The sequence below is a fragment of the Schistocerca cancellata genome, chromosome 11 (genome assembly GCF_023864275.1).
Source record: "Schistocerca cancellata isolate TAMUIC-IGC-003103 chromosome 11, iqSchCanc2.1, whole genome shotgun sequence".
NCBI classification, from domain to species: domain Eukaryota; kingdom Metazoa; phylum Arthropoda; class Insecta; order Orthoptera; family Acrididae; genus Schistocerca; species Schistocerca cancellata.
The window spans coordinates 110,514,094-110,539,840 of record NC_064636.1 but is presented as its reverse complement, the minus strand read 5'-3'; the positions used below and the strand labels follow the sequence as shown (position 1 = coordinate 110,539,840).

The following is a 25,747-nucleotide window of genomic DNA, read 5'->3' as shown; positions in this document are numbered from 1 at the left end:
ACTTTGTCACATTTTTAGCGATGCACCCACTTGGGATTGCGTCTCCTGAATTTCAGAAATGCTTCACTAAGGTTCTGTAACACATCTGCAGGTTGTTCCTGTTTATCATCTATGGATGATATACTCTTTCCATTAACGTATTTATATTGCAGGATAGGTTGGTAATTATTTCTTGTTTTCGTTCTTTATGTAGCTCTGTCAACTACCCAGATAGTTTGTCAGATAATTCAGTGTGTATAATTTTGGTCACCTCACTGAACTGTTGACTAATATTATTCTTGAAATCATTAAATGCCTGATTTTGCTGTGTAAACTGTTGTCCTATACCCTTAAGTTGTTGTGTTAGTTGTTGCAGGAGTTGTATGAAATTTTTTGTCTCACTAGTATTTACACTGCTTTTACAAACTGTTTCCTGTTCTTGCGTTTGCGATGTCATGAACGAATAATCGAAGGAATTTTCGCTGTCGCGCCCTTCAGTTCCACTATTTGAAAAAATGTTTCCTGGTGAGAACAGAGAAATTGTCTCATAGAGTGTAATAAAAGTGACATCATGAATAGTTATATTAATAGTGTCGTCATATATTGATAGTGGGAAGCCAATCTCGTCATTTGGGTTACCGTTGGCGAGTTCACGAGCTGGTGCGTTACCTTCAACTGTTGCCATGCTCAGGTGTCTGTGGATTATTGTACTGTTTGGTATTGTTTTGTGTTTGCCATTTGCAATTTGTGTTTGCCATTTGCAATTTGTAATGAATGTGCAGCAATGGCCATTCCCTTTGACTTTGTTGTGAATAGTTTTTTACAAAATTATGAATAAAATTTTTTCAAAAATGAAATTTTGTCTGTATTGGTAGTTTTCAATTTAAGTAGGTTTAGCTGATTATTATCTGACACAGTCTTTTAGAATTTGAATGACTTATCTTGCACTTAAATGATGACTTTGTACAAATTTTTGTCTTTTCTGTAGAAACACACTTTCTATAAAGGATATTAATTGGAAGGAAAAGAGATTATCTACTGCCAGAGAGGTGGCACCAGGCATGTCCACATAGGCATACAGCGTAGCAGCTTTCTAGCCTTACTGCTGAAATCAGCATTCCCGGCTTGTCTCGTTTGTAGGCAGAATTTAATTTTAATTAGGATCATCAATGTTTTTAGTATTTTCAATCTTATGGACATGTAACAAATACAATGAAAGTTTCATTAGTTTCTTGTAACAATAATATCAATCACTTATCTCGAGTAAATTTGTATCTCAACAATTGAAAAGTTTTCCTATTTTCTGTGGTGCCATCTTGTCATGGTTGCCATTGAATAGGGATTTGGGACTCAAATTGATTAATAATTGCATGAATAATTGGAAAAAGTGATTGGAAAGAGTAGTTGAAAGAAATTAGAAGGTAATTTATAAATCTGTGCACAGTCCTAGGTGGACTTTAACTGATACCAATATCAACAGACCTTTAATATGAATACATTCAAGGTCAGTTAACGTGATTTGCATTACATACTGCTTCACATTAATTGCATTGTGTTTAGCCTCAATTGTGACAGTGACGATGGCAGAACGCTCCTCAGGATACCACGTAAATTCTTCTCGTCTGCACCAAACCTCCGGATGCAGGATCTCGGCGGCGAGTGAAATGGTGAACAGATAGGAGTTGACCTCTTAACCGTATGAATAAACATTACTTTTCCAATATCTTTTTGTAACACTTTTTATGAATAGTTGAAATAGACATTTTTTAACAATGCTGGTAGGACAGATCCAAGCATACGTCTGTACACTACCACTTCTCTGAACAAAAGGGTGAAGTGTGTGTTTCTTACTTTGTTTCATACTGATATTTAACGATGTATCAAAACATTATCTTTGTCACATAACAATTCGTTAATTTACCTTTGGTGGTGTCTCATTCAGTTTGCATATAGCTGTTATATACAGAGGGGTCCAAACAAATGTATCCACTGTTTAAAAGTCCATAACTTGCAAACTAATTGACGGAGTTGTCTCATTTTTGGTGAAAGTGTAACTTAAAGTCCAAATTAAAGATATCACTGTAGGTCCAGAATGAGACTTTCACTCTGCAGCAGAGTGTGCACTGATACGAAACTTCCTGGCAAATTAAAACTGTGCCAGACCGACTGGAACTCGGGACCTTTGCCTTTCGCGGGCAAGTGCTCCACCAACTGAGCTACCCAAGCACGACTCACGCCCTGTCCTCACAGCTTTACTTCTGCCAGTACTTCGTCTCCTACCTTCCAAACTTAACAGAAGCTCTTCTGCGGACCTTGCAGAACTAACACTCCTGAAAGAAAGGATACTGCGGAGACATGGCTTAGCCACAGCCTGGGGGATGTTTCCAGAATGAGACTTTCACTCTGCAGTGGAGTGTGCGCTGATATGAAACTTCCTGGTAGATTAAAACTGTGTGCCGGACTGAGACTCGAACTCCTTTCTTTCAGGAGCGCTAGTTCTGCAAGGTCCGCAGGAGAGCTTCTGTAAAGTTTGGAAGGTAGGATATGAAGTACTGGCAGAAGTAAAGCTGTGAGGACGGGGCGTGAGTCGTGCTTGGGTAGCTCAGTTGGTAGAGCACTTGCCCGCGAAAGGCAAAGGCCCCGAGTTTGAGTCTCGGTCCAGCACACCGTTTTAATCCGCCAGGAAGTTTCATCACTGTAGGTGTTTCAAAATGGTCACCATTAACATCCACACACAAACGATGCCACCGAAGTGCACCACGAACTACTGACTGCAACATGTTCAGTTGGATATTTTCATTCTCAAAGTTCATCCAATGTGCATGGCTTTTGTTGATAATCGCATCCTTTAGTGTTCCCCAGAGGTAAAAGTACAGAGGAGTTAGGTCTGTGGAGTGTGGTGGATACTCCACAGCACCTCTATGGCCTATCCATCTTCCTGGTAGATTTTTGTCGAGATATGCCCTAACACGATTTTGGTAGTGGGCTGGGGCACCATCTTGTTGAAAGTAAACTCTTCCATCTCCATACGAGTCTCGGATGGCAGGTAAAATGGATGTCTGAAGCTTCTGAAGGCACACCTCACTGGTAACTGTGCCATCAAAGAATAATGGCCCAATCAAGCCCCGGTAAGACAACCCACACCACACAAACAAAACAACGCAATACAACGCTTGTGTGGCGATTGCTGGAACTACAAACTATTACACTACCAAAGACGAGACAACTCGTCAATTAGTTTGACAGTTATGGACTTTTAAACAGTAGATACATTTTTTTGGACCCCTTTGTATAAGATAAGAAAAGAAAAGAATGAAACAAATAATATGATTCTTAACTATTACCGAGCAAGTTGGCACAGTGGTTAGCACAGTGGACTCGCATTTGAGAGGATGACAATTCAGTCCCAAGTCTGGCCATCCTTATTTAGGTTTTCCATGATTTCCCTAAATCACTTCAGGTAAATGCCAGGATGGTTACTTTGACAGGGTGTGGCCGACTTCCTTCCCCATTCTTCCCTAACCCGATGAGACCGATAACATCACTGTTTCGTCTCTTCCCCCAAATCGACCGAACCTGACCCATCTTAACTATTCATACAGAATTTATTAAATATTATGATCATTTTTCATTATTTAGGAGGACAGATACCTTTAACTTATAATATGTGCACCTCAAAGGTCAAGTATTTTTTAGGAGAAAATGAAAATAAATGTTGCGGGTTGAGAAGGTATTTGATATTATTTCAGTCATTACAAAAGTGTGCCAATTTGACAGAGAACACAGCAGTACAACGTTGCACCTCTCTAGCCTGGATGCGTGGTCTGGTTCGGTCGGGAACCGTGTCGAGCGCTGTTGTATACTATTCCGAGGCAGGCTGGCCCGCAGCTGGCTACAGGCCCTGGGACTGAGTCAAAGTCCAGGCTGCTCCTTCACGTATGCCATTGTGGAAGATCGCTGGGGATCACGCTCGCCACAGGAGTATCTCAAAACTGTACAGATAATTCATAGAGACACATACCGTGTCAAAAAATGCTACCACAACACTGTCGCACTGTGAGAAGTAACAATTGATGCCCGCAACATAGCATTGTACCGTAGAACAGGGTGTATACACCCCGAGACAACTGGGAAACGCGGGAATTTTTTCATTTGGTACAAAACCAGGAAATAGCCAAGAATTTTTTAGTATACTGGAAATTTTTCATTACTTTAGTTTTCAGTTAAATTTCTGTAAACTAATTTGACTTTAGTCCACTACTGCAGAGTAATACTGCAGCAATAAAACATAAACAAGAGAATAACACCAAAATAGAACTTCAGTTGCAAAGAAAACACACTATACAACAAAGCACAGTGCACACACATGCATCTGCCAACAGCAAAATGTCTCAAGGGCTTTAAAATGAAGACTGTGAAATACTTGGTAACAGCAAAGTGCTTTTGATGAGTGTGTCATCACAACTGTTTACGTTTCTAACAGGTCGTGGGAAAATATTGTGAACAGTGATTCTTCCATAACCACACACTTAAGAAACAACAGCAAAAAATTTTTGACGACTATTATTATATGTCAAAGCTTAGTGTTTCTTGATGAAAAATATCACCTTGTAACTATGTTACACAAAGCAATAATACATATTATTGTGCCATATTTTCCCAAAATTGAAATTCACTGCCAGACCACTCAGAGCACTGCTACAGTCCGTATCGTAGCATGGGCATCGTACTACTTACATTTTGGTGTTCTATGTTTGGAAACTACAACACTGTATTTTATACTTTTGTAACACCAAAATACACTACATGATCAAACGTATCCAGACACCTAGCTGAAAATGGAATTCAATATGGTGTTGGCCCACCCTTAGCCTTGGTGACAGCTTCCACTCTCGCAGGCATACGTTCAGTCAGGTGCTGTGAGGTTTCTTGGGGAATGGCAGCCCATTCTTCACTGAGTGCTGCATTGAGGAGAGGTATCGATGTTGGTCGGTGAAGCTGGGCACGAAGGCAGCGTTCCAAAACTTTCCAAAGGTGTTCCGTAGGATTCAGGTCAGGACTTTGTGCAGACCAGTCGATTACAGGGATGTTATTGTCATGTAACCACTCCACCACAGGCCGTGCATTACGAACAGATGCTCAATCGTGTAGAAAGTTGCAATCGCCATCCCCGAGTTGCTCTTCAGCAGTGGAAAGCAAGAAGGTGCTTACAGCATCAATGTAAGCCTGTGCTGTGACAGTGCCACGCAAAACAAGAGGTGCAAGCCCCCTCCATGAAAAACACAACCACACCGTAACACCACCACCTCCGAATTTTACAGTTGGCACTACACATGCTGCAGATGACGTTCACCGGGCATTCGCCATACCCACACCCTGCCATCGGATCGCCACATTATTTACCGTGATTCGTTACTCCACACGATGTTTCTCCACTGTTCAATCATCCAATGTTTAGGCTCGTTACACCAAGCAAGGCGTCGTTTGGCATTTACCAGTGTGATGTAGGATTACGAGCAGCCGCTTGACCGTGAAATCATAGTTTTCTCACCTCCCGCCTGTCATACTACTTGCAGTGGATCTTGATGCGTTAGTTTGCTACTAATGGAAAGAATATCAGAAAAGAAAAAAAAATTGATTTCAGGAATGGTAGAAGAAGAAGCAGGATTGTCCCTCTTGCTCTGTTACACAGAGTTTGATACTGCTTTCCCAACCTAATGTAATACTTGGGCCATGCTACTGATTAGTCTATGATCACAGCTCATTCGAAGAACTGACGGTGATGCAAAAGAAATATTCTGTCTCCTGTTCCCTGTCTTTTGAAGCACATGTGAAGTCACACACCACATTGTCATTATGTTACAGGATGTAGCCATTGTCATATGGTTGAAGTGATCACTGTAGCAAATATCTACTGATACCAGTATTGCTGGCACCTGTTTTGATCACAACCGATTTAGATTCTTCCTACACGTCGGTCAGGGGCCTGAAGATGGCTGAAACTAGTTGCCAAATAACATAAGGTTGGAAATTTGGCAGCTGGAAGGTGTTTGACATTCTCTATCGAACACCTGAGTCCTGCAACAATCTCTAAAAAGATGGATATACAGGAATTGGTTGGTTCTGTTGACATGGCTTGAATACAGCTATAAGTGGTTGTAGGATACAGTAGTTATAGGATGCAGTAGTTATGTGGGGATGGAGAGGATTGCAGAGGACAGATTGGCATGTAGGGTTGCATCAAACCAGCCTTCAAACTAAAGACTTCAACACCAGTTTTCAGTTGCGGCAGTGTCAAAATTTTGGTTCAACAGTGTTGGTTTTGACACAAAAGCATGAAAGTTTTATTGTTTTATTCCCCATTTGTGTTCGCAGCTCGTGGTCTAGTGGTTAGCGTTGCTGCCTCTGGATCACGGGGTCCCGGGTTCGATTCCCAGCCAGGTTGGGGATTTTCTATGACCGGGGATTGGCTGTTTGTGTTGTCGTCGTCGTCGTCATCACCGTCCATGACAGTGGCTACATTAGACTATGTAAAAATTGGACTGTGTCAAAATTGGGACTTTGTACGGGTGGTGATGGCCACGCAGTTGAGCGTCCCACAAACCAAACGTCATCATTCCCCATTTGTGCTACACTTGTTTCTGTTAAAACTGTTAAACCTATTTGTGTTCTTCACCCGAGATGCTTTTTCAGGACAACAACATTCCGGATCTTGTGTGACACTGAGTCGACTGATGTCAACAACACGAGGCTGACGGTCAGTCCTGGAAGTACAGAGGAGAACCACCTGGTGAGTGAGAGCTTTTTATTTTCGATTCCAGTGATCTCTGTAAATTAAATAACTACAGCCAGTATTTCCACAGTGTACAGCCACATCTCACTATTTAGGCATCTGGTTCTGGCGAAGTGATCTCTGTCCTCGAGCGGCCGCACCTGTGTATAAAATGTGCCAATCGCAAATAACATTGTCTAGTACTGTTCTGTTGTTGCTTTATAATTGCAAGCCCATACCTATTCTTTCATTATTGCTTCAGCTAACACAGTGCTAAATGGTGCTGTCATGCATCCAAGTGAGCAGCAGTAACATAAAATAAACTGTATGCTAGGTGAGAAAAAATGTATGATCCGTGCAAGAATGTGATCCTCCCAAGCTAGCAGTACAATCCCTCAATGAGACAGTTTTATACAAAATAAGTAGCAATCTAATAAGCAGTTGGCTGTGATCTGAGACAGCTGTTCTGTTTAAAGTTTTGAGTGTGTTGTTTCTGTGGGGTAAGACTTGAACTTGGCATCAGAGTGATATAATATGAAAGTATCTCTTATTACTTTTCAATTAAATGCTGATTTAGGTCATATAATGAGTTTTATTGTTATTTAATTAGAGTAAGATTGGACTGTGGTTTTGCTCATTTGTGTTTTCCTTGGTAACAGGAAGACTGCTATTTTTTAAATATGGGGTGTTTGGAAATTCCCGTTACAAATTTGGGAACATACCGTTTCCATGCTACAGCAGTTTTGAAACATGTTTGCTAGATAGTTTGCAACAGGTAGTCACGGTGGAGGATGGTTACCACAGATTAATTGATGTTATTTGACATCTTTCCTACCTCTGTGACCTGGTTCGAAACTCATTCATGTGTCTGAGTGTGTCAGAGCAACACGGTTGAATACACGTTTGCAGAATACATCAACAGCCGGCCGCGGTGGCCGTGCGGTTCTAGGCGCTGCAGTCCGGAACCGCAGGACTGCTACGGTCGCAGGTTCGAATCCTGCCTCGGGCGTGGCTGTGTGTGATGTCCTTAGGTTAGTTAGGTTTAAGTAGTTCTAAGTTCTAGGGGACTGATGACCTAAGATGTTAAGTCCCATAGTGCTCAGAGCCATTTGAGCCAAAACATCAACATGAGCCTTCTGAATGTCAAAGCTCACAATAATTGAACTGCTTATAGCTCTTATCAAGATGTCTGACTTCATTGCATACCCTTTTCACCACAATTGTGCAATGGCTTCAAGAGAGGGTGTGGGGCGGCGAGTAAGTTCTGACACTGGTGTAAAGTTTTGATGCCGTCTTTAATCACGTGAGCCTGGCAACTAATCTGGTGGTCAGCCAGAAAGCGAAGGGATACATACTGACATTAGTTTCCAGTATGCACGGCCACATTCCGGTCCAGCCCACTGAAAGAAAAGTGTCTATTTCCCATTTCTTCGTGGGATCAGGACTATGACTTCAGTAAAAATTTAAAGTTCCAATCAAGATTTAATTTAATTAAAGTTTCTCACAAACAACACTTAAAATTTCATTATGTTCGATTGAAAACGAGTCTTTCTAATCTAACAGCAGCTTTAGCAGTTCAGAGGCGACCTCTATGGTAACTTCCTACCAGATTTTTTTTCGCCCTGACTAAAATCACTCAATTGAAAGTTCGCAATAAATATTCAAAAATTAATGCTCGCCATAAATGTGGAAATAAATTCACCACTTGCCACGCAGAATTGAATTTCACACGGACGGCACACTAACAGTTATTTTACCAAATTCTCAACGATCCAGGATGGTGTACAGTCCTCGCGAGTTCTCTCGGGCACATAATCTTTAATAATATAGTAACCAATTACTTCAGAAACTTCTTAATTTTTGCTGGTATGCAGATAAGCAGTTTGAAAGCACGTAGAAAGTTTCAGCTCGCTAGAATGAAAACTTTGCCTAATAGAATTTATTTAGTGGAACTAACGGTAGATTGTTACCTCTGAACCACACCTTTGCTAAGACTTATCAGTTGCTATTTATGTTACAAGTCTTAAACTTGGTGTAGCTCTATTATTTGATATATTTGATCATCTGGTTTAACCAAAATCCTCTGTCATTCAAATTTCAAGTACTTAATCTACAACACTTAGGTACATTTTAGTTACAAAATTAGTTTTTATTTAATTACTTAAAAACTATAAGAGGTAGATTAATGTGGACACTCTGTTACTATGTTTGGGTTGTACTGAAGCATAAAACAAATTTTCAAGTTTCTAAGTCCATTATTTAGCACCTCTGATTTTTCCGAAAAACGTGAATTCTGCCGTTAATTTTTGTTTTGTGGTTTTGGAAACCAGCATGTCTTATTTACAACTTCTAATTGCACCTTCTAACCAAATTCTGGCTTCCTAGCGTCATTATATAGCGCCTCTGATTTTTCTCTTAAAATGGCGTTTTTCCGTAAATGAGTAAGTTTAGAACATCAAGACTTGATATTTGGAACATTATTATACTAAACTATAATTTAACAAAGTTTTAAACATAAATTTTGATTTTTAATTTCATACTAAATTGTGGTGCAATACTTGTTTGCTACATGCAGACGCGTTAAGGTGACGTGGCGCTACTAGCAGTGAACTGGGGTAAGTCCCGGTGCTCTCGCTCGCCTCTGTATCTCACACACGATACAGCGCTTGGTTTGCTTCAAGGGGTACCTTCACAGGCAGCGCAGGTTGGAGGTCTGAAGCATTTTTCTTGTTGGTTTAGAGTTTTATGTACACTACTGGCCATTAAAATTGGTACACCAAGAAGAAATGCAGATGATAAACGGGTATTCATTGGACAATTATAATATACTAGAACTGACATGTGATTACATTTTCACACAGTTTGGGTGCATAGGTCCTGAGAAATCAGTACCCAGAACAACCACCTCTGGCCGTAATAACGGCCTTGATACGCCTGGGCTTTGAGTCAAACAGAGCTTGGATGGCGTGTACAGGTACAGCTGCCCATGTAGCTTCAACACGATACCACAGTTCATCGAGAGTAGTGACAGGCGTCTTGTGACGAGCCAGTTGTTCGGCCACCATTGACCAGACGTTTTCAGTTGGTGAGAGATCTGGAGAATGTGCTGGCCAGGGGAGCAGTCGAACATTTTCTGTATCCAGAAAGGCCCGTACAGGACCTGCAACATGTGGTGGTGCATTATCCTGCTGAAATGTAGGGTTTTGCAGGGATCGAATGAAGGATAGAGCCACGGGTCATAACACATCTGAAATGCAACGTCCACTGCTCAAAGTGCCGTCAGCGCAAACAAGAGGCGAGCCGAGACGTGTAACCGATGGCACCCCATACCATCACACTGGGTGACACGCCAGTATGGCGATGACAAATACACGCTTCCAATGTGCATTCACCGCAATGTCGAAAAACACGGATGCGACCATCGTGATGCTGTAAACAGAACCTGGATTCATCCGAAAAAATGACGTTTTGCCATTCGTGCACCCAGTTTCTTCGTTGAGTACACCATCGCAGGTGCTTCTGTCAGTGATGCAGCATCAAGGGTAACCGCAGCCATGGTCTCCGAGCTGATATTCCATGCTGCTGCAAATGTCATCGAACTGTTCATGCAGGTGGTTGTTGTCTTGAAAACATCCCCATCTGTTGCCTCAGGGATCAAGACGTGGCTGCAGTGGATAAGATGCCTGTCAGCTTGACTGATAGTGATACGAGGCCATTGTGATCCAGCACTGCGTTCCGTATTACCTTCCTGAACCTACCAATATTATGCTAACAGTCATTGGTTCTCGACCGACACGAGCAGCAATGTCGCAATACAATAAGCCACAATCACGGTAGGCTACAATCCGACCTTTATCAAAGTCGGAAACGTGATGGTACGCATTTCTCCTCCTTACACGAGGCATGACAACAACGTTTCACCAGGCAACGCCGGTCAACTGCTGTTTGTGTATGAGAAATCGGTTGGAAGCTTTCTTCATGACAGCACGTTGTAGGTGTCGCCACCAGCGCCAACCTTGTGTGAATGCTCCGAAAAGCTAATCATTTGCATATCACAGCATCTTCTTCCTGTCGGTTAATTTTTGCATCTGTAGCACGTCATCTTCATGATGTAGCAATTTTAATGGCCATTAGTGTAGCTGCTGGCTCGCTCCTTATAGTTGAAACTGAGTTAGAACACCTTACGAGATCTGTCACCAGATGTACTTCTGATGTATTTACCCTCTTTCTTAAATCAGTTTGCTGTAGTTGATTCTTTTGAAGTAGAGGTCCTGCTAATAAGTGCCCCTGAATTTCCGTTACACCTGAGGAAAGTCATGACTTCTTCACATTCTGCAGGCATTATTGGAGCAAAAAGAGAGAACTTCTACTCGTGTCACGAAAAAGCACATCTGGGGCCTTCTTTTTACAAACTTATATTTCCTTGAATGGGTATACAGATCATTAGAGTGACGCACGAATTATAAAGCACACAACTTTTCATACTACATACGTCTTGAAGGTTCAGCATCACATCCAAGATTCAGTATATTTTATTTGTCACAAAATCATCATCTTTTTTTTTTTATTCTCGGAGAGTGTGGCTGCTCCTCAGTGGTTGGCCACCGAGCCGCGGTGTCGAAACGTGAAGGCCTCGCGCACCGCAGGTGAAGATGTTTACTTGTCGTCACACCTTGCTGTTTTCTCATATTTCACACGTCCTGTGACAAATGAAAACAAACACCCGTGCACAGTATATGTTCTGCGACTTACTCTCTACTTAATATTATTCTGTCACAATCATCTTTTCTTGTACTATACAAGGAGTGTGAAATGTTGTTTGCCTAAACAGCATGTAACACCTCAGCTCTGTCGTGTTTTCTGATGAAAACTGGTTCTGCCTCAGTGCCAGTGATGGCTGTGTGTTTGTTTGTGTTGTTGAGGGCTTGCAGCACACTGGACCTACACCTGGAGTTATGAGCTGGGGTGTACTTTTGTATGACAACAGTAGCACTATGTGGTTATCCCACGCATGCTGACCACAAATTCAACCTGTTACGCTGCTATTCACGAACAGTATTCCGTGACATGCTGACCACAAATTCAATCTGTTACGCTGCTATTCATGAACAGTATTCTGTGACAAGCTGACCACAATTTCAACCTGTTACGCTGCTATTCAAGAACAGTATTCCGTGGGGTGTTTAACGTGAGGGTAACACTCACCCACAGACAGCTGTCATAACTCGACACGTCCTACAGGGTGTCCATACGTTGCCACGGCCAATTCGATCACCAGATCTGTCTCCAATGGAGCAGATACAGGATGTCATCGGACGACAATCTTGGCGTCGTCCACAATCGGCATTAACCGTCCCAGTACTGACCGACCGAGTCCAACAGCCCTGAGAACCAGTCCCACAAACCTGTAAAACACAATTCGTTGACATTTGCATGCTTGCTTCTACATTCTGTGGTTACACCATTTATTAATGTACCAGCATTTCATATTTTCAGTGGCTTATCTTGTGTTTACATTAACCTGTGATCTTGCAATTTTAACAACTTAAATATATTCTTTGTCGTATTCTTCTCCTTTTCAGCAATTACAGGCCCTGTAGACTGTGCACCGCATCGACGATCTGCTTCCATCTTCTTCTATCTCTTGCTGTCTCTCTCCACCCTGTGTGGATTCCTAATACTATGGCGTCCTTCTCTATGTCGTCTCTCCACCGTGTATGAGGTCGACCCAGCGGTCTTGTTGCTTGGAGAGTGCCGTCAGATGCCTTCTTAGGAATTATGTTGGTTTCCATTCTAACCACAGGCCCAGCCCCTTACAGTCTCCTACTTTGTAATTTCTGGATGATAGCGGGTTGCTTCATTAACTGACAAATTTCAATGCGATTACGTAGGCTTTCCCAGCATAATAAGTCTTGAAAGTCTCTTCGGGTTTGCTGCCAGATCCTAAAATCAACTTGACTCCATATTTCAGGGAGGTGGTGCCGCCATTAGTGGAACACTGCCGGCAACGATATATCTCACTCGGGGCCGCACCGAAGAACGTTCAATTTTGATGCGAGACAATACAGGATTCCACATCTTGCTAAGAGAAAACCCATTGTCTCTGTTCATTAAATTATCAGGAAAATGGATTATCCGAGAAGCAGATTTGTCGGGCTTTGGAGTTTGGGCCATCTCCGGAGGTGTACGAAGAGGAACATAGATCAGTGGCCTTTCTTCCTTACGCTGGAGGCTTACCATTTAAGAATGGACGAATTTTAAGGAATTATAACAGTAAGAGTGTGTTCCGCCCACATTCTAAGATTAGGGCACTGCATGGCTCTGGGAAAGGTGATTTGAGGCTTAGGGAACCTGGTGTGTACAAAATTCTGTGTCAGTGTGGGAAAGCTTACATGTGCTGTTTGATTCGCACAGTGCGTGACAGGTGTGTGGAACACGCCGTCATACGAGGCTACGACAGCCGGAAAAATCGGCAGTAGCAGAACACTGCTTAAATGAGGGACACAGTATGAAATTTGATGAAACTGTGGTAGTTGCCAACATTTCCGGTTTTTTGAACAGTGGCTATAAAGAGGCAATTGAAGTTAGGTTGGCTGAGAATTTAATCAACAGAGACAATGGATTTCCTCTTAGCAAGACGTGGAATCCTGTATTATCTCGCATCAAAACTGAACGTTCTTCGGTGCGGCCCTGAGGGCGATATATCGTTGCCAGCAGTGTTCCACTGAGGGCGGCACCACCTCCCTGTCTTAGGGGGCAGCAACTGTGATGGGCGGCACATGCGCCGTGTACTGAATGGTGTCCTATATAGGACGTCGATTTGCAGCCTGGCGTCAGTTCTCAGCGGGACTCGTCACCAGAAGCAGCATTTCCTGAAGATGGCGACCAGTTGGATCGCCGAAATATCGAGTCAAGTTGATTTTAGGATCCAGCAGCAAACGCAAAGAGACTTCCAAAATGAGATTTTCACTCTGCAGCAGAGTGTGCGCTGATACGAAACTTCCTGGCAGATTAAAACTGTGTGCCGGACCGAGACTCGAACTCGGGACCTTTGCCTTTCTCGGGGAAGTGCTCTACCAACTGAGCTACCCAAGCACGACTCACGCCCCATCCCCACAGATTTACTTCTGCCAGTACCTCCTCTTACCTACCTTCCAAACTTTGCAGCTCTCCTGCGAACCTTGCAGAACTAGCACTCCTGAAAGAAAGGATATTGCGGAGACATGGCTTAGCCACAGCCTGGGGGATGTTTCCAGACTGAGATTTTCACTCTGTAGCGGAGTGTGCGCTGATGTGAAATTTCCTGGCAGATTAAAACTGTGTGCTGGACCGAGACTCGAACTCGGGACCTTTGCCTTTCGCAGGCAAGTGCTCTACCAACTGAGCTGCCCAAGCACAACTCACGCCCCTTTCTCACAGTTTGGAAGATAGGAGACGAGGTACTGGCAGAAGTAAAGCTGTGGGGACGGGGCGTGAGTCGTGCTTGGGTAGCTCAGTTGGTAGAGCACTTGCCCGCAAAAGGCAAAGGTCCCGAGTTCGAGTCTCGGTCCGGCACACAGTTTTAATCTGCCAGGATGTTTGCGAAGAGACTTTCAAGTCAAATTTCAATGCTCTTTTGAATCTCCACATTACATTCCCCAACTCAGGCCCCCAGATCTTTGCGCCACTTTTCTTTCGAGAACATTCAGTTTTTCTCTTTCTTTCTTGGTAAGCATCCAGCTTTGCAAACCATACAGTACTACTAGGCACATGACGGTGTTATACAGGGTATTTTAATGGTGTAAACACATATGGTTGAAAGTACACAATACTAGAAGCAAAACAGTCTCAGTAAACATAGGGTCAAAAATGCATACCTTAAGAACTAAGAGTAATTTTTCATCTTCAGTACTGTGAAGCAAATCCCTTCTACTGCAAGCTCTTTGCTTTCAATATTTTGGGAAACGGTAATATGGACCAAAACAAGGAAAAACTGTCCAGTAAACATGTGCTCCAAAATGCATACCTTAACAGTTATGAGCACTTGTTCATTAGAAGAATTGTGTTCCAATGTACCAAAGATGAACAATTACCCATAGCTCCTAAGCCATGCATTTTAGAGCACATGTTTACTGGACTTTTTTTTCTTGTTTTGGTCCATATTATCATATACCCGAAATATGGAAAGCAAAGAGCATGCAGTAGAAGAGATTTGCTTCACAGTACTGAAGATGAATAATTACTCGCAGCTCTTAAGGTATGCATTTTTGGCCCTATGTTGACTGAGACTTTTTTGCTTCTAGTATTGTGTACTTTCAACTGTACGCATTTACGCCATTAATTATGATACGCCCTGTATATCTTCATATTAGTGGTGACTGACAAAGCTTTACTTTTGAGTGGGCTGATTAGAGTGTACAGACATCTTGATCTTGAGGTTATTCTGTCATCAGCATCCAGTGTTATGATGTTTTTACTGCTGAAGCACGATCTGGGGTATTTAAATTGGTGAACTTTACTGGATCTAGAATGATGGTCAATTTCAAAGTGTGAATTATTATTATTATTATTTTTTATTTATTTATTTATTTATTTATTTATTTATTTATTGTCAGTGTATTTCAGCTAGGAAAACCATTCCCCCGTCTTTGGAGTGAGATTTAAAGACTGGAAGCACTCCTATTGACTTTATATACCGACAGGAATCGTGCATGCGTACACAGGAAAAAATAGTGCAAGATATACCAGAAGAGCGGCAGCGATATGTGTTACTGTGCTGCTGTGTGCAAAGGAAGTTGCCTCACAAATTTTGATCGACAGGAGAACAGTAGCTTGTCAGTTAGAGTTAACTGTTGTCATTGCTGGATGGCCCGTTACTGCTGCGTTAAATGTTGTCTGATGATGGTCTACTGATGGACCGCAGTATTACTGCACCTGGGAGTGAGGGTGCTTTTATCGTGAGGTTTTATTGTGATATCTCACAAGGGCACACTGAATCACTTCATAGCATGTGGACTACTGTCTCAAAATCGTTTACGGTACGATGCGCTTTCTGTAATCACCACTGTACTCGTTTGCTGTAACGTCTTGGCGCGTTTGTGGTAATGGTCACGGGAGGCCATGTGCAGTAATATCGTGGTCGGGTAGTACTGACCGAAAGTGCTAACAACATTAATGTTCCAGAATGAGATTTTCACTCTGCAGTGGAGTGTGCGCTGATATGCCAGCAAGTTTCAACATTAATGTTAAATAATCACAATTCAGACTGTTTATTACAATCAGTATGTTGTGATCTATCTAGTTCCATGGACACTGTGTCCGAAATTATTTGACAAATAATTGTATGTCCAAAAAGAACCTAATTGAGCAATTATTGCAAAGGGTATGTATTTTTTAATGCAATCGTGAACTGAAAGTAACACCACATGCATTTTTGGGCACCCATTGTACTCTTGACGATTTTATTGTTCCCCATTCCAATTGCACACTGTGTCGAGTTCAGTCAAATGAAAAATATTTACTTGTGTCAGAAGATACTTTGTTGGTCCACAGGTTGCTAATCTGTAAAACTGAACACTTTTCACATATAAACGTAACTTTTCATTTTGTATACTGTGACTGAACCAGAAAAACACTGTAACACAGAAACAAAAGACAGTCGTTTCAGTGCTTTGTTATATAATAAGACTCAGTTTCACTCAAAGTAGTAATTTTATAAAGTCTTACATGTGACACATTATTAAAATAATTACTCTTGCATTTGAAAATAGAACAATCTGTCACAAATTTTACAATTTTCTTATGACTTTTTTTACATTAAACTCACATTATGTTTTAGGTTTCTACAATTCCTCACATACAGGATGATCAAAAAGTCGGTATAAATATTAAAACTGAATAAATCACGGAATAATGTAGATATAGAGGTACAAATTGACACACATGCTCGGAATGACATGGAGTTTTATTAGAACCAAAAAAATACAAATATTCAAAAAATGTCCAACAGATGGCGCTTCATCTGATCAGAATAGCAATAATTAGCATAACAAAGTAAGACAAAGCAAAGACGATGTTCTTTACAGGAAATACTCAATATGTCCATCATCATTCCTCAAAAATAGCTGTAGTCGAGGAATAATGTTGTGAACAGCACTGTAAAGCATGTCCGGAGTTATGGTGAGGCATTGGCGTCGGATGTTGTCTTTCAGTATCCCTAGAGATGTCGATCAATCACGATACACTTGCGACTTCAGGTAACCCCAAAGCCAATAATCGCGCGGGCTGAGGTCTGGGGACCTGGGAGGCCAAGCGTGACGAAAGTGGTGCCTGAGCACACGATCACCACCAAACGACGCGCGCAAGAGATCTTTCACGCGTCTAGCAACATTGTTTTTTTTTTCTGTTCTAATAAAACCCCACGTCATTCCAAGCATGTGTGTCAATTTTTACCTTTCTATCTACGTTATTCTGTGGTTTATTAAGTTTTCAAATTTATACTGACTTTTTGATCACCCGATATATTGAGTGGTTACTTTACTTTTCATTGCATATTAGTGTAACAATTTTTTTTTTTCAAAGAAAGTTATTTTCATATACTAATCTAGCATATATATATAGCATTGAACAATGAAGTACCTAAAGCGGCCATCACAAAATTAGACACATTAAGGTCACACCTGCTCCCTGCAGTCTGCGCCTGCTGAGACCTGTGATTCACCCGCCTCATAGCTTCGTTTCCACACTTACACTGTTAAGAGTGCAGTAGCTGAGTGGCACCTGAATAATTGGTAGTGAGCAAAACACAGAGCAGTGCTCGGCGTGTAGTGCTACTCCAGTCGGTGAGTGTAAAGGGTGAAAAGTCATTCAAAAACTATCTAACATCATCCCGTCGAAAGTATTGAAATTTTTTACTGATCTGGCCCGTAGTGAAGGAGCCAGTATTAATGTAAATTTTGTGCAGATTCATAAACTCTCAGCAAAAGTGTAGTATGTATTACCAGATCAATAACATTTGCATTATCTCCAGATTGAATGTGTGTTGTGATCCTCCAAGAGAGGAATATAAATGAGAATGGAAAGTTACAGAATCTGAGACAATTCCAACAAAGAACTTGTGTCTAGAACTGACTGTACTTCAAACTGCCCCACCTCCTCCCCTCTCCCCCCCCCCCCACCCACCCACCCACCCAACCGCACACACACACACACACACACACACACACACACACACACACACACACACACACACTTATTCTGCAATTCACAATGAAGTGCCCGTCAGAGTGTTTATTGAACCACCTTCAAGCTATTTCTTTACTGTTGCACTCTGGAATGGTACGCAGGAAAAATGAGCACTTAAATCCTCCTGCACAACCTCTGATTTCCCTTATTTTATCGTGATGATCATTTCTCACTGTGTAGGTGGGAGCCAGCAGAACATTTCCGCTGTCGAAGGGGACAGTTGGCAGTTTAAATTATACGAGAAAATTGTGCCGCAGTGAAAAATGTCTCTGCTTCAATGATTGCCACCCTAATTGGTGTGTCGTGTCTGTAGCACTCTGTCCCCTATTCCGCAGTAATACAAAATGGGATGGTCTTCTTTGAATTTTTTCGATGTCCTCTGTCATTCTCATCTGATGCTGATCCCACATCACACAGCAATACTCCAGAAGAGAGTGGGCAAGAATAGTGCAAGAAATCTCTTTCTTTCTAGGTGTTCTGCCAATAAATTGCAGTCTTTGATTTACCTGGCCCACGACATTATCTATCTGATCATTCCAGTTTAAGTTATTTGTAATTGTAATCCCTAAGTATTTTCTTGAATTTACAGCCTTTATATTTGGTTGATTAATTGTGTAACCAAAACTTAGCAGATTTCTTTAGTACTCATGTGGATGACTTCACATTTTTCATAATTTAGAGACAGTTGGCACTTTTTGACCATATCGTACCTCATCTTAATCATTTTGCATTTGGTTTTGATTATCTCACGGCTTTATAAGATAGGAAGTGACAGCATCCTCTGCAAACAATCCGAGAGGCTGCACAGGTAACTCCCCTATGCCATTTACGTAGATCAGGAACAGCTGAGGGCCTGTAACACTTTCTCGGGGAATGCCAGGTATTCCTTTTGTTTTACTCAATGACCTTCCATCAATTACCATGAACTGTGACCTTTCTGACAGGAAATCACGAATCCAGTCCCACAACGTAGGCATAATTTGATTGAAAGACGCTTGTGAGGAGTGGTGTCGGAAGTCTTCTGGAAATCTAAAAATATGGTGGAATCAACCCTTGTCAATAGCACTCATTACTTCGTGAGAAAAGAGAACTATTTGTGTTTCACGAGAATGATATTTTCTGAATCCGTGCAGACTATTTGTCAATAAATTGTTTTCTTCGAGGTAATATGCCAGAGGTAGCATCCGGCGGCCAAAAAATGCAGGCTGGTCTCCGTGAAAAAATTAATTATATACTGGTTCAGTGGCCTCTTCATCTTCTCCATTCCCTCATTTTTCGATTGAGAAAGTTGAATGACGGATGAAAATTTTTGATCAAATGCAGACACAATACGGCAGCACATATTGTGTGCTGAGAACTATAGGCCTGTAATGTACTTAGATGGAACTTAAATATGGTACAATTCCAAAGGAAGCTGTGTTCTGAAAGTGTCAGCTGGTAGACGTGGCTGATTAACCTTCAAGGGTGTGTGATTGTGTGTGTGTGTGTGTGTGTGTGTGTGTGTGTGTGTGTGTGTGTGTGTGTTTTTAGTCTTCTTTCCCCTCCCACCTTCCCCCCCCTTCCCCCCCTCCACCCCCCCCCCTCTTCCACACACACACACACACGAATATGTGCATAGGCTTTTTACAATAATTTATAGTTTCTTTAGGGATCAGTTAAATATTTATATTTTGCGGTAATATTATATTTGTTTCAAAAGCTTTAACCAGCACCTGGATGAAGGAATTCATGGTACAGATATGTTATTTTACTTCTGTATAACAGACAGTTAAGTTGTAAGTAACATAAAAATGACATACATTTTAATATTAATTATTTTATTATGGTACCAATTCTTGTTTTGCTTTTTTGCCTCCTTGCCACCCCTCCTGTAGTGCGATTTTAATCATTAATGGCTGTGGTTTTCCTGGTTTGGTGTCAACATCATCCATATTGTGCATTGTGGACAGGAGTCTGAGCAATTTCTTTTTGTCAACTATGTGACAGGAGATTTATTACTTTGAAAGCCAAATTTCGAAACTCCAGCAGACTGGTTTTTAGAGGCAGAAGTCTGAGTGATTTCTTTTTGTCAATTATGTGACAGGTGATTTATTACTTTGAAAGCAACAATTTCAAAACTCGAGCAGACTGGTTTTTAGAGGCAAAAAGTCAGTTGGGATCTGCCTTTTTTTCTTGTGCTGAGTGCGTAGAATGGTCAGTTTTTTCTGTTACATCTCTTTCGCTAATTGGCAGCTCATGTACCAATTATCAGTGGTCCCATTTCTCTGTGTATCTTTGATATCAGTGACCAGCCTTTTTATATTATCTGCTGGGATGTATGGTACTTGAAATGGCTCTCCTGGCTGCTTTCTCAAATATGCTTCAGTATCAGTGGTGTAAAAACTCTTTGCGTTACATATGGAAAGTATTTTTATTCTGTATTTGGCAGATGTGGATCGTGTACGGGATCTGGCAGGAGCGGCCTCTAAATGCAATCAAATCTAATCAACATTTGGTGTGTATTTTTCCTTCTTTTCCTGCTGCTGTTTATTTTGTAAGATTTGTGGTGGGTCTTATACCAGCACTATCGGGAAGTTGCATCCCTGGCTGATATAACAGGGCAGTATTTTGCCGACCACAATACACTGCCAGATGAAAGAAGTATTACCTTTATCCTCTCTTCTCGGAGTAATTTTTTTGGAGGTCCGGATCCTTCCATCAGTGAAGATTCCTGGAATGCTTCTGCAAGTTCTCTCTATGGCGCTACTAAATAAATAGCCACACTTCTGACAAACAGGGGTATATTTTGCCCAATATTTTTACTATTACTTTTCACAACACAACTAACAATTGCTACTGTAATACCACTCTCTTGAGTACATTCAAACGTCCGTACATGCATACAGTAGGACCCGAGAGAAAAACAACTACCATTCTTCAGTTATTCATTACACCCTTATTGTTGTGTCATTTACTCTGTGGCTTTCGTATTCAGGCACTTGCAGTCCCATGGCACAAATGACTCCCAGACGACCAGTCGTTGTAATGCCACTTTTACTGGCCCGCTTCTCGACGGCTTCACCACTGCTCCACATTCACTGCATACAAGAAAGGAAAACTCACAGTTTCCCTTTCCCACTACATTTATCCTTATTCAACTTACTCACGAGCATCTCTTGTTGACGGCTTGGGATGTTTACAAATATCCTGAAACACTACATATTCTGTCAATCACACAAGAGATCTTGTGCTTAAGTCTGTAGTCTATTCTATTATTATTATCCTACTCTTACATCTTTAAGCTGCCTTTACATAATTTCTCCAACATAAATTTTTAGAATCATTAATGATCACTTGTGACTATGTTCACTTAATTACTTAACTACTTGGTTCCTGTTTGGCAGGATTCATTCATTTTCTTCATACTTGTAATATTATTTCTCATATCTTGTTACTTTCTTTACTAGTGTGGCTACCTTTTCTTGATCAGCCGAAGTATCTGAGGAATGTGCATAGTAATACAAACATATTACTTGTCATTAATGTTATTTTTAAGTTCCTTTCATTTGTGATCCTCTTGACCTCATAACCAATTAACTATTTTCGTTTTCAATTTAAGACAATTTTAGCATCTATCTACTGGATATTTGTGAGACACTTATTCTGATATGATATACATCATAATATTATTCCTCTTTGAATAGGTAAAGCAGTATGAACCTTCTTTATGTAGGTAGCAGATCTTTCGCTGTTATACTCATTATAAACTTTCTGAGTTTCCATTATATTGACATTTAGTTCTTCTCTTTTTAGAGAATTTTACTTCTTTAATATCCCACTTTCCAAGAATACGGACTTGTTTTCGAAAGCTTCTGCGCGCAGTTATGGTGGGGTGTAAATTGTTTCCACCACTGCACACAAATCCTTTCACTTCTTTACTATAAACCATTGGAAAAAACCTCGTGTTACTTATAACCAGTTTTAAGAAAGATCTATGGATTATCCTTTTAACAAAACTTACCCTCACTTCCACCAAAGACAACTTCTGTGTCCCAGTACTGTAAAATATTTCTATTTCCTTCAGTATGGCAGTGCCGCATATTAATTCCTATTCTACTATGGTACAGGTCAATCCCTTTCTTGGTGCCCCTGCCCGCACAGTATAGGTCGGCCTTTCTTAGCTCCACCTATCTGCCTTTTATTCATCATGCCTGATTAGAGAGTACACCACGTTTCAGATATATTTATATCTTCCATTACTTTTCCTTCTGCTTTCTCCTATATTACTTTGAGGTTCCCTTTCGACCTCCATGTCTGTACTCTATTTCAGGTGTTACATCCTTTGCTTACTACCTTCTTCACATCTCAACTCATCTATTGACGACACTACATGTCTAAGTATTTTTAACTGCACTCTATTCTTTCTTTTGTTCTCTCTTTTCTTAAAACTCAAACTCCAGCTAGATTACCGATTCAAAACCCTACTGTTTCTACTGTCCTTTTCTATTAATTCATTTTCTGCACCTGTACCCCATCTTTCTATTTGTCATTGTATTATTATAGTTACGTCAAATACTATTTAGTACTTGGTTGCTTGTCCTCTCTCCCCTCCATATGTATACCTCACATCTCCTAAATGATTTGAACAATCAGAATGAAATTTTGGCAAATGATAATACAAAACTAGGAGAGTATTTTGCCAGAAGGTTAACACACAGAACTTCCTTATCTACAACGATACAACTGAAGCTACAGTTTTTATTTATCTATTTATTTATTTTCTATCCAGTACTGCAATTTCTAAACAGTCATTCACTTCTTAGTATGAAAATTAATGTGAAATTCCTTCTTGTGTGTTACTGCAAACTGACACAGTGAGGTTTCCAGTAACGTATTGACCTCTCTGATCACCTATTGCGTGTTTAATAAGACACACTATTTCAAGATGGTGTGACAATAGCTTTTCCAAGGTGAGTTTGTGAAATTTATACTGTATTTTGGCAAAAAAGCGAAATTTAACATGACAATTAGGTAAACATATGTGTTACTCAAAACTTGTGAGTAGTGAAACCTCTCTGAAGAAAAATAGGTTAACAATTGAAATGAAAATTGTTGTGTCTAGGAATCATGCCTACTCGGTTCACTAGACAAACAATCAAACAACTCGTATTAATGAGCCTTATTACAATAAGAAAATTACAAATACTTAACTTTGATAAATCTGTTGTAAGCAGTGCACAACGTACAAAATAATCAGTCTTCAGAATAGGCAAACAAAAGTCTGTGCTATGTAGAGAGTACTAATGAAGTGGTTAACACTGGAGCTGCTATTGAGGTAGGCCGTCACCAGTCGGGCGCAGCGCTTGTATCCACTTCACGAAGAGGCCGCTGCTGTCACATTGTTATCCTGGAAGGAGGTAGGTCAGTATGCTATTAGCTGACCTCTTCTCACGGCGTTCTCTTTACTGTCGTTCCAGCGCTTGACTTTGCACCGTAACAAAAATAAGTCACCAATTATGTTGCAGCTTAAGAGGAATCCCGTAACCCAATGTACCTTCAATAGTGACCAGCTGGGACTGAAATGTACTAAAGGATTTTCTTCCTACATATCAGTCATACACTGTGTGATGAAAAGTATCCGGTCTGCAGCTCGTGGTCTCACGGTCGCGCTCTCGCTTCCCGAGCACGGAGTCCCGGGATCGATTCCGGGCTGGGGCGAGGATTTTCACCTGCCTCGAGATGACTGGGTGTTTGTGTTGTCCTCAACATTTCATCATCATTCATGAAAGTGGCGAGATTGGACTGAGCAAAGGTTGGGAAGTTGCATGGATGCTGATAAACACACAGTTGAGTGCCCCACAAACCAAACATCATTATCCTCATTCTCATCATCATCATCATCAAAAGTATCTGGACACCCCCAAAAATATACGTTTTTCATATTAGGTGCTGCCACCTACTGCCAGATACTCCATATCAGCAACCTCAGTAGTCGTCATACATCATGGGAGAGCAAAATGGGGCACTCTGACGAACTCACAGACTTCGGACGTCCTCAGGTGATTGGGTGCCACTTGTATCATATCTCTGCACCCGAGGTTTCCACTCTCCTAAACATCCCTAGGCCCACTGTTTGTGATAGTGAAGTGGAAATGTAAAGGAACACAAGTGGAAATGTGAAGGGACACGTACAGCACAAAAACATACAGGCCGACCTCATCTGGTGACCGACAGAGACCGCCGACAGTTGAAGATGGTCGTAATGTGTAATAGGGAGACATCTATCCAGACCATCACACAGGAATTCCAAACTGCAGGATCCATTGCAAGTACTATGACAGTCAGGCGGGAGGTGAGAAAATTTGGATTTCACGGTCGAGCGGCTGCCCATAAGCCACACATCGTGCCAGTAAATGACAAACGACGCCTCGCTCGGTGTAAGGAGCGTAAACATTGCACGATTGAACAGTGGAAAAACGTTGTGTGGAGTGACAAATCATGGTACATAATGTGGTGATCTGATGGTAGGGTGTGGGTATGGCAAATGCCTGGTGAATGTCATCTGCCAGCGTGTGTAGTGCCAACAGTAAAATTCGATGGCAATGGTGTTACGGTGTGGTCTTGTTTTTCGTGGAGGGGGGCTTGCACCCCTTGTTGTTTTGCATGGCAGTATCACAGCACAGGCCTACTTTGAGGTTTTAAGCACCTTCTTGCTTCCCACTGTTGAAGAGCAATTCGAGGATGGCAACTGCATCTTTCAACACAATCGAGTACCTGTTCCTCTACTGTCTCTGACAGAATTACAATGTCATTGGCGAATTTCAAAGTTTTTATTTCTTCTCCATGGATTTTAATACCTACTCCGAAATTTTCTTTTGTTTCCTTTACTGCTTGCTCAATATACAGATTGAATAACATCGGGGATAGGCTACAACCCTGCCTCACTCCCTTCCCAACCACTGCTTCCCTTTCATGCCCCTCGACTCTTATAACTGCCATCGGGTCAGTATTGCCTCACATGTTCCAATATTTCTATGGAATCCAAACTGATCTTCCCCGAGGTCGGCTTCTACTAGTTTTTCCATTTGTCTGTAAAGAATTCGTGATAGTATTTTGCAGCCGTGGCTTATTAAACTGATAGTTCGGTAATTTTCACATCTGTCAACACCTGCTTTCTTTGGGATTGGAATTATTATATTCTTCTTGAAGTCCGATGGTATTTCACCTGTCTGATACATCTTGCTCACTATCGTTTTTCCATACGATTATTAAAACATGACAGAGAGACATAACGGAGTCTTCTGTCATCAATACAATATTCTCCTTCATTACTTCCAACAGCCTCTCAACAATGGGGCAACTTTTTGATTCCACGACTGTAGAAAATGCGTGGTTTTAAGGTGAAGAACATATCGAACTGTGTTTGGAGCGCATTTTTGACCGAAAAGGAAGTTACTTGAAGATTGTTCCATAGAGAGCAAAAAAGGTGAAATATCTGAGGATACAAATGCAGCTGAATAAGGTGGGTGTGGAACGATTTCGCAACCAAGCAGTGTTTTTTTGTCAGTCTAGCAGAATGGGGGCCGGTGTTATCGTGGAGTAGAATCACTTCATGCTGGCTTCATGGTTGTTGTTCTCGGACTGCATCTGGAAGACATCTCAGTTGTTGTTGGTTGCAACTTGGGGAATCATTTGCAGTACATCATACTGTCACTGTTACACTGGATGTGTAACATTATCTTTTGTGGAAGGATGCAGGTCTATGTATGGGAAGTTGCTACTTTGTTTGGGCTC

The 25,747-nt window shown here is 41.3% G+C and overlaps 1 protein-coding gene and 1 non-coding gene across 2 annotated transcripts in view; both read left to right on the top strand.

The window, feature by feature from the left end:
- Positions 1-25,747, top strand: part of LOC126108748 (cation-dependent mannose-6-phosphate receptor-like) — a 143,395-nt gene that overhangs the window by 95,669 nt on the left and 21,979 nt on the right. Inside the window, exon 4 of the mRNA XM_049914092.1 lies at positions 6,673-6,769. Within this exon, the coding sequence (XP_049770049.1) occupies positions 6,673-6,769 (97 nt within the window). The remainder of the gene's footprint in view (positions 1-6,672; positions 6,770-25,747) is intronic.
- Positions 14,232-14,306, top strand: Trnal-caa (transfer RNA leucine (anticodon CAA)). The gene has a single exon. It is a non-coding gene; the product is annotated as a tRNA-Leu (tRNA).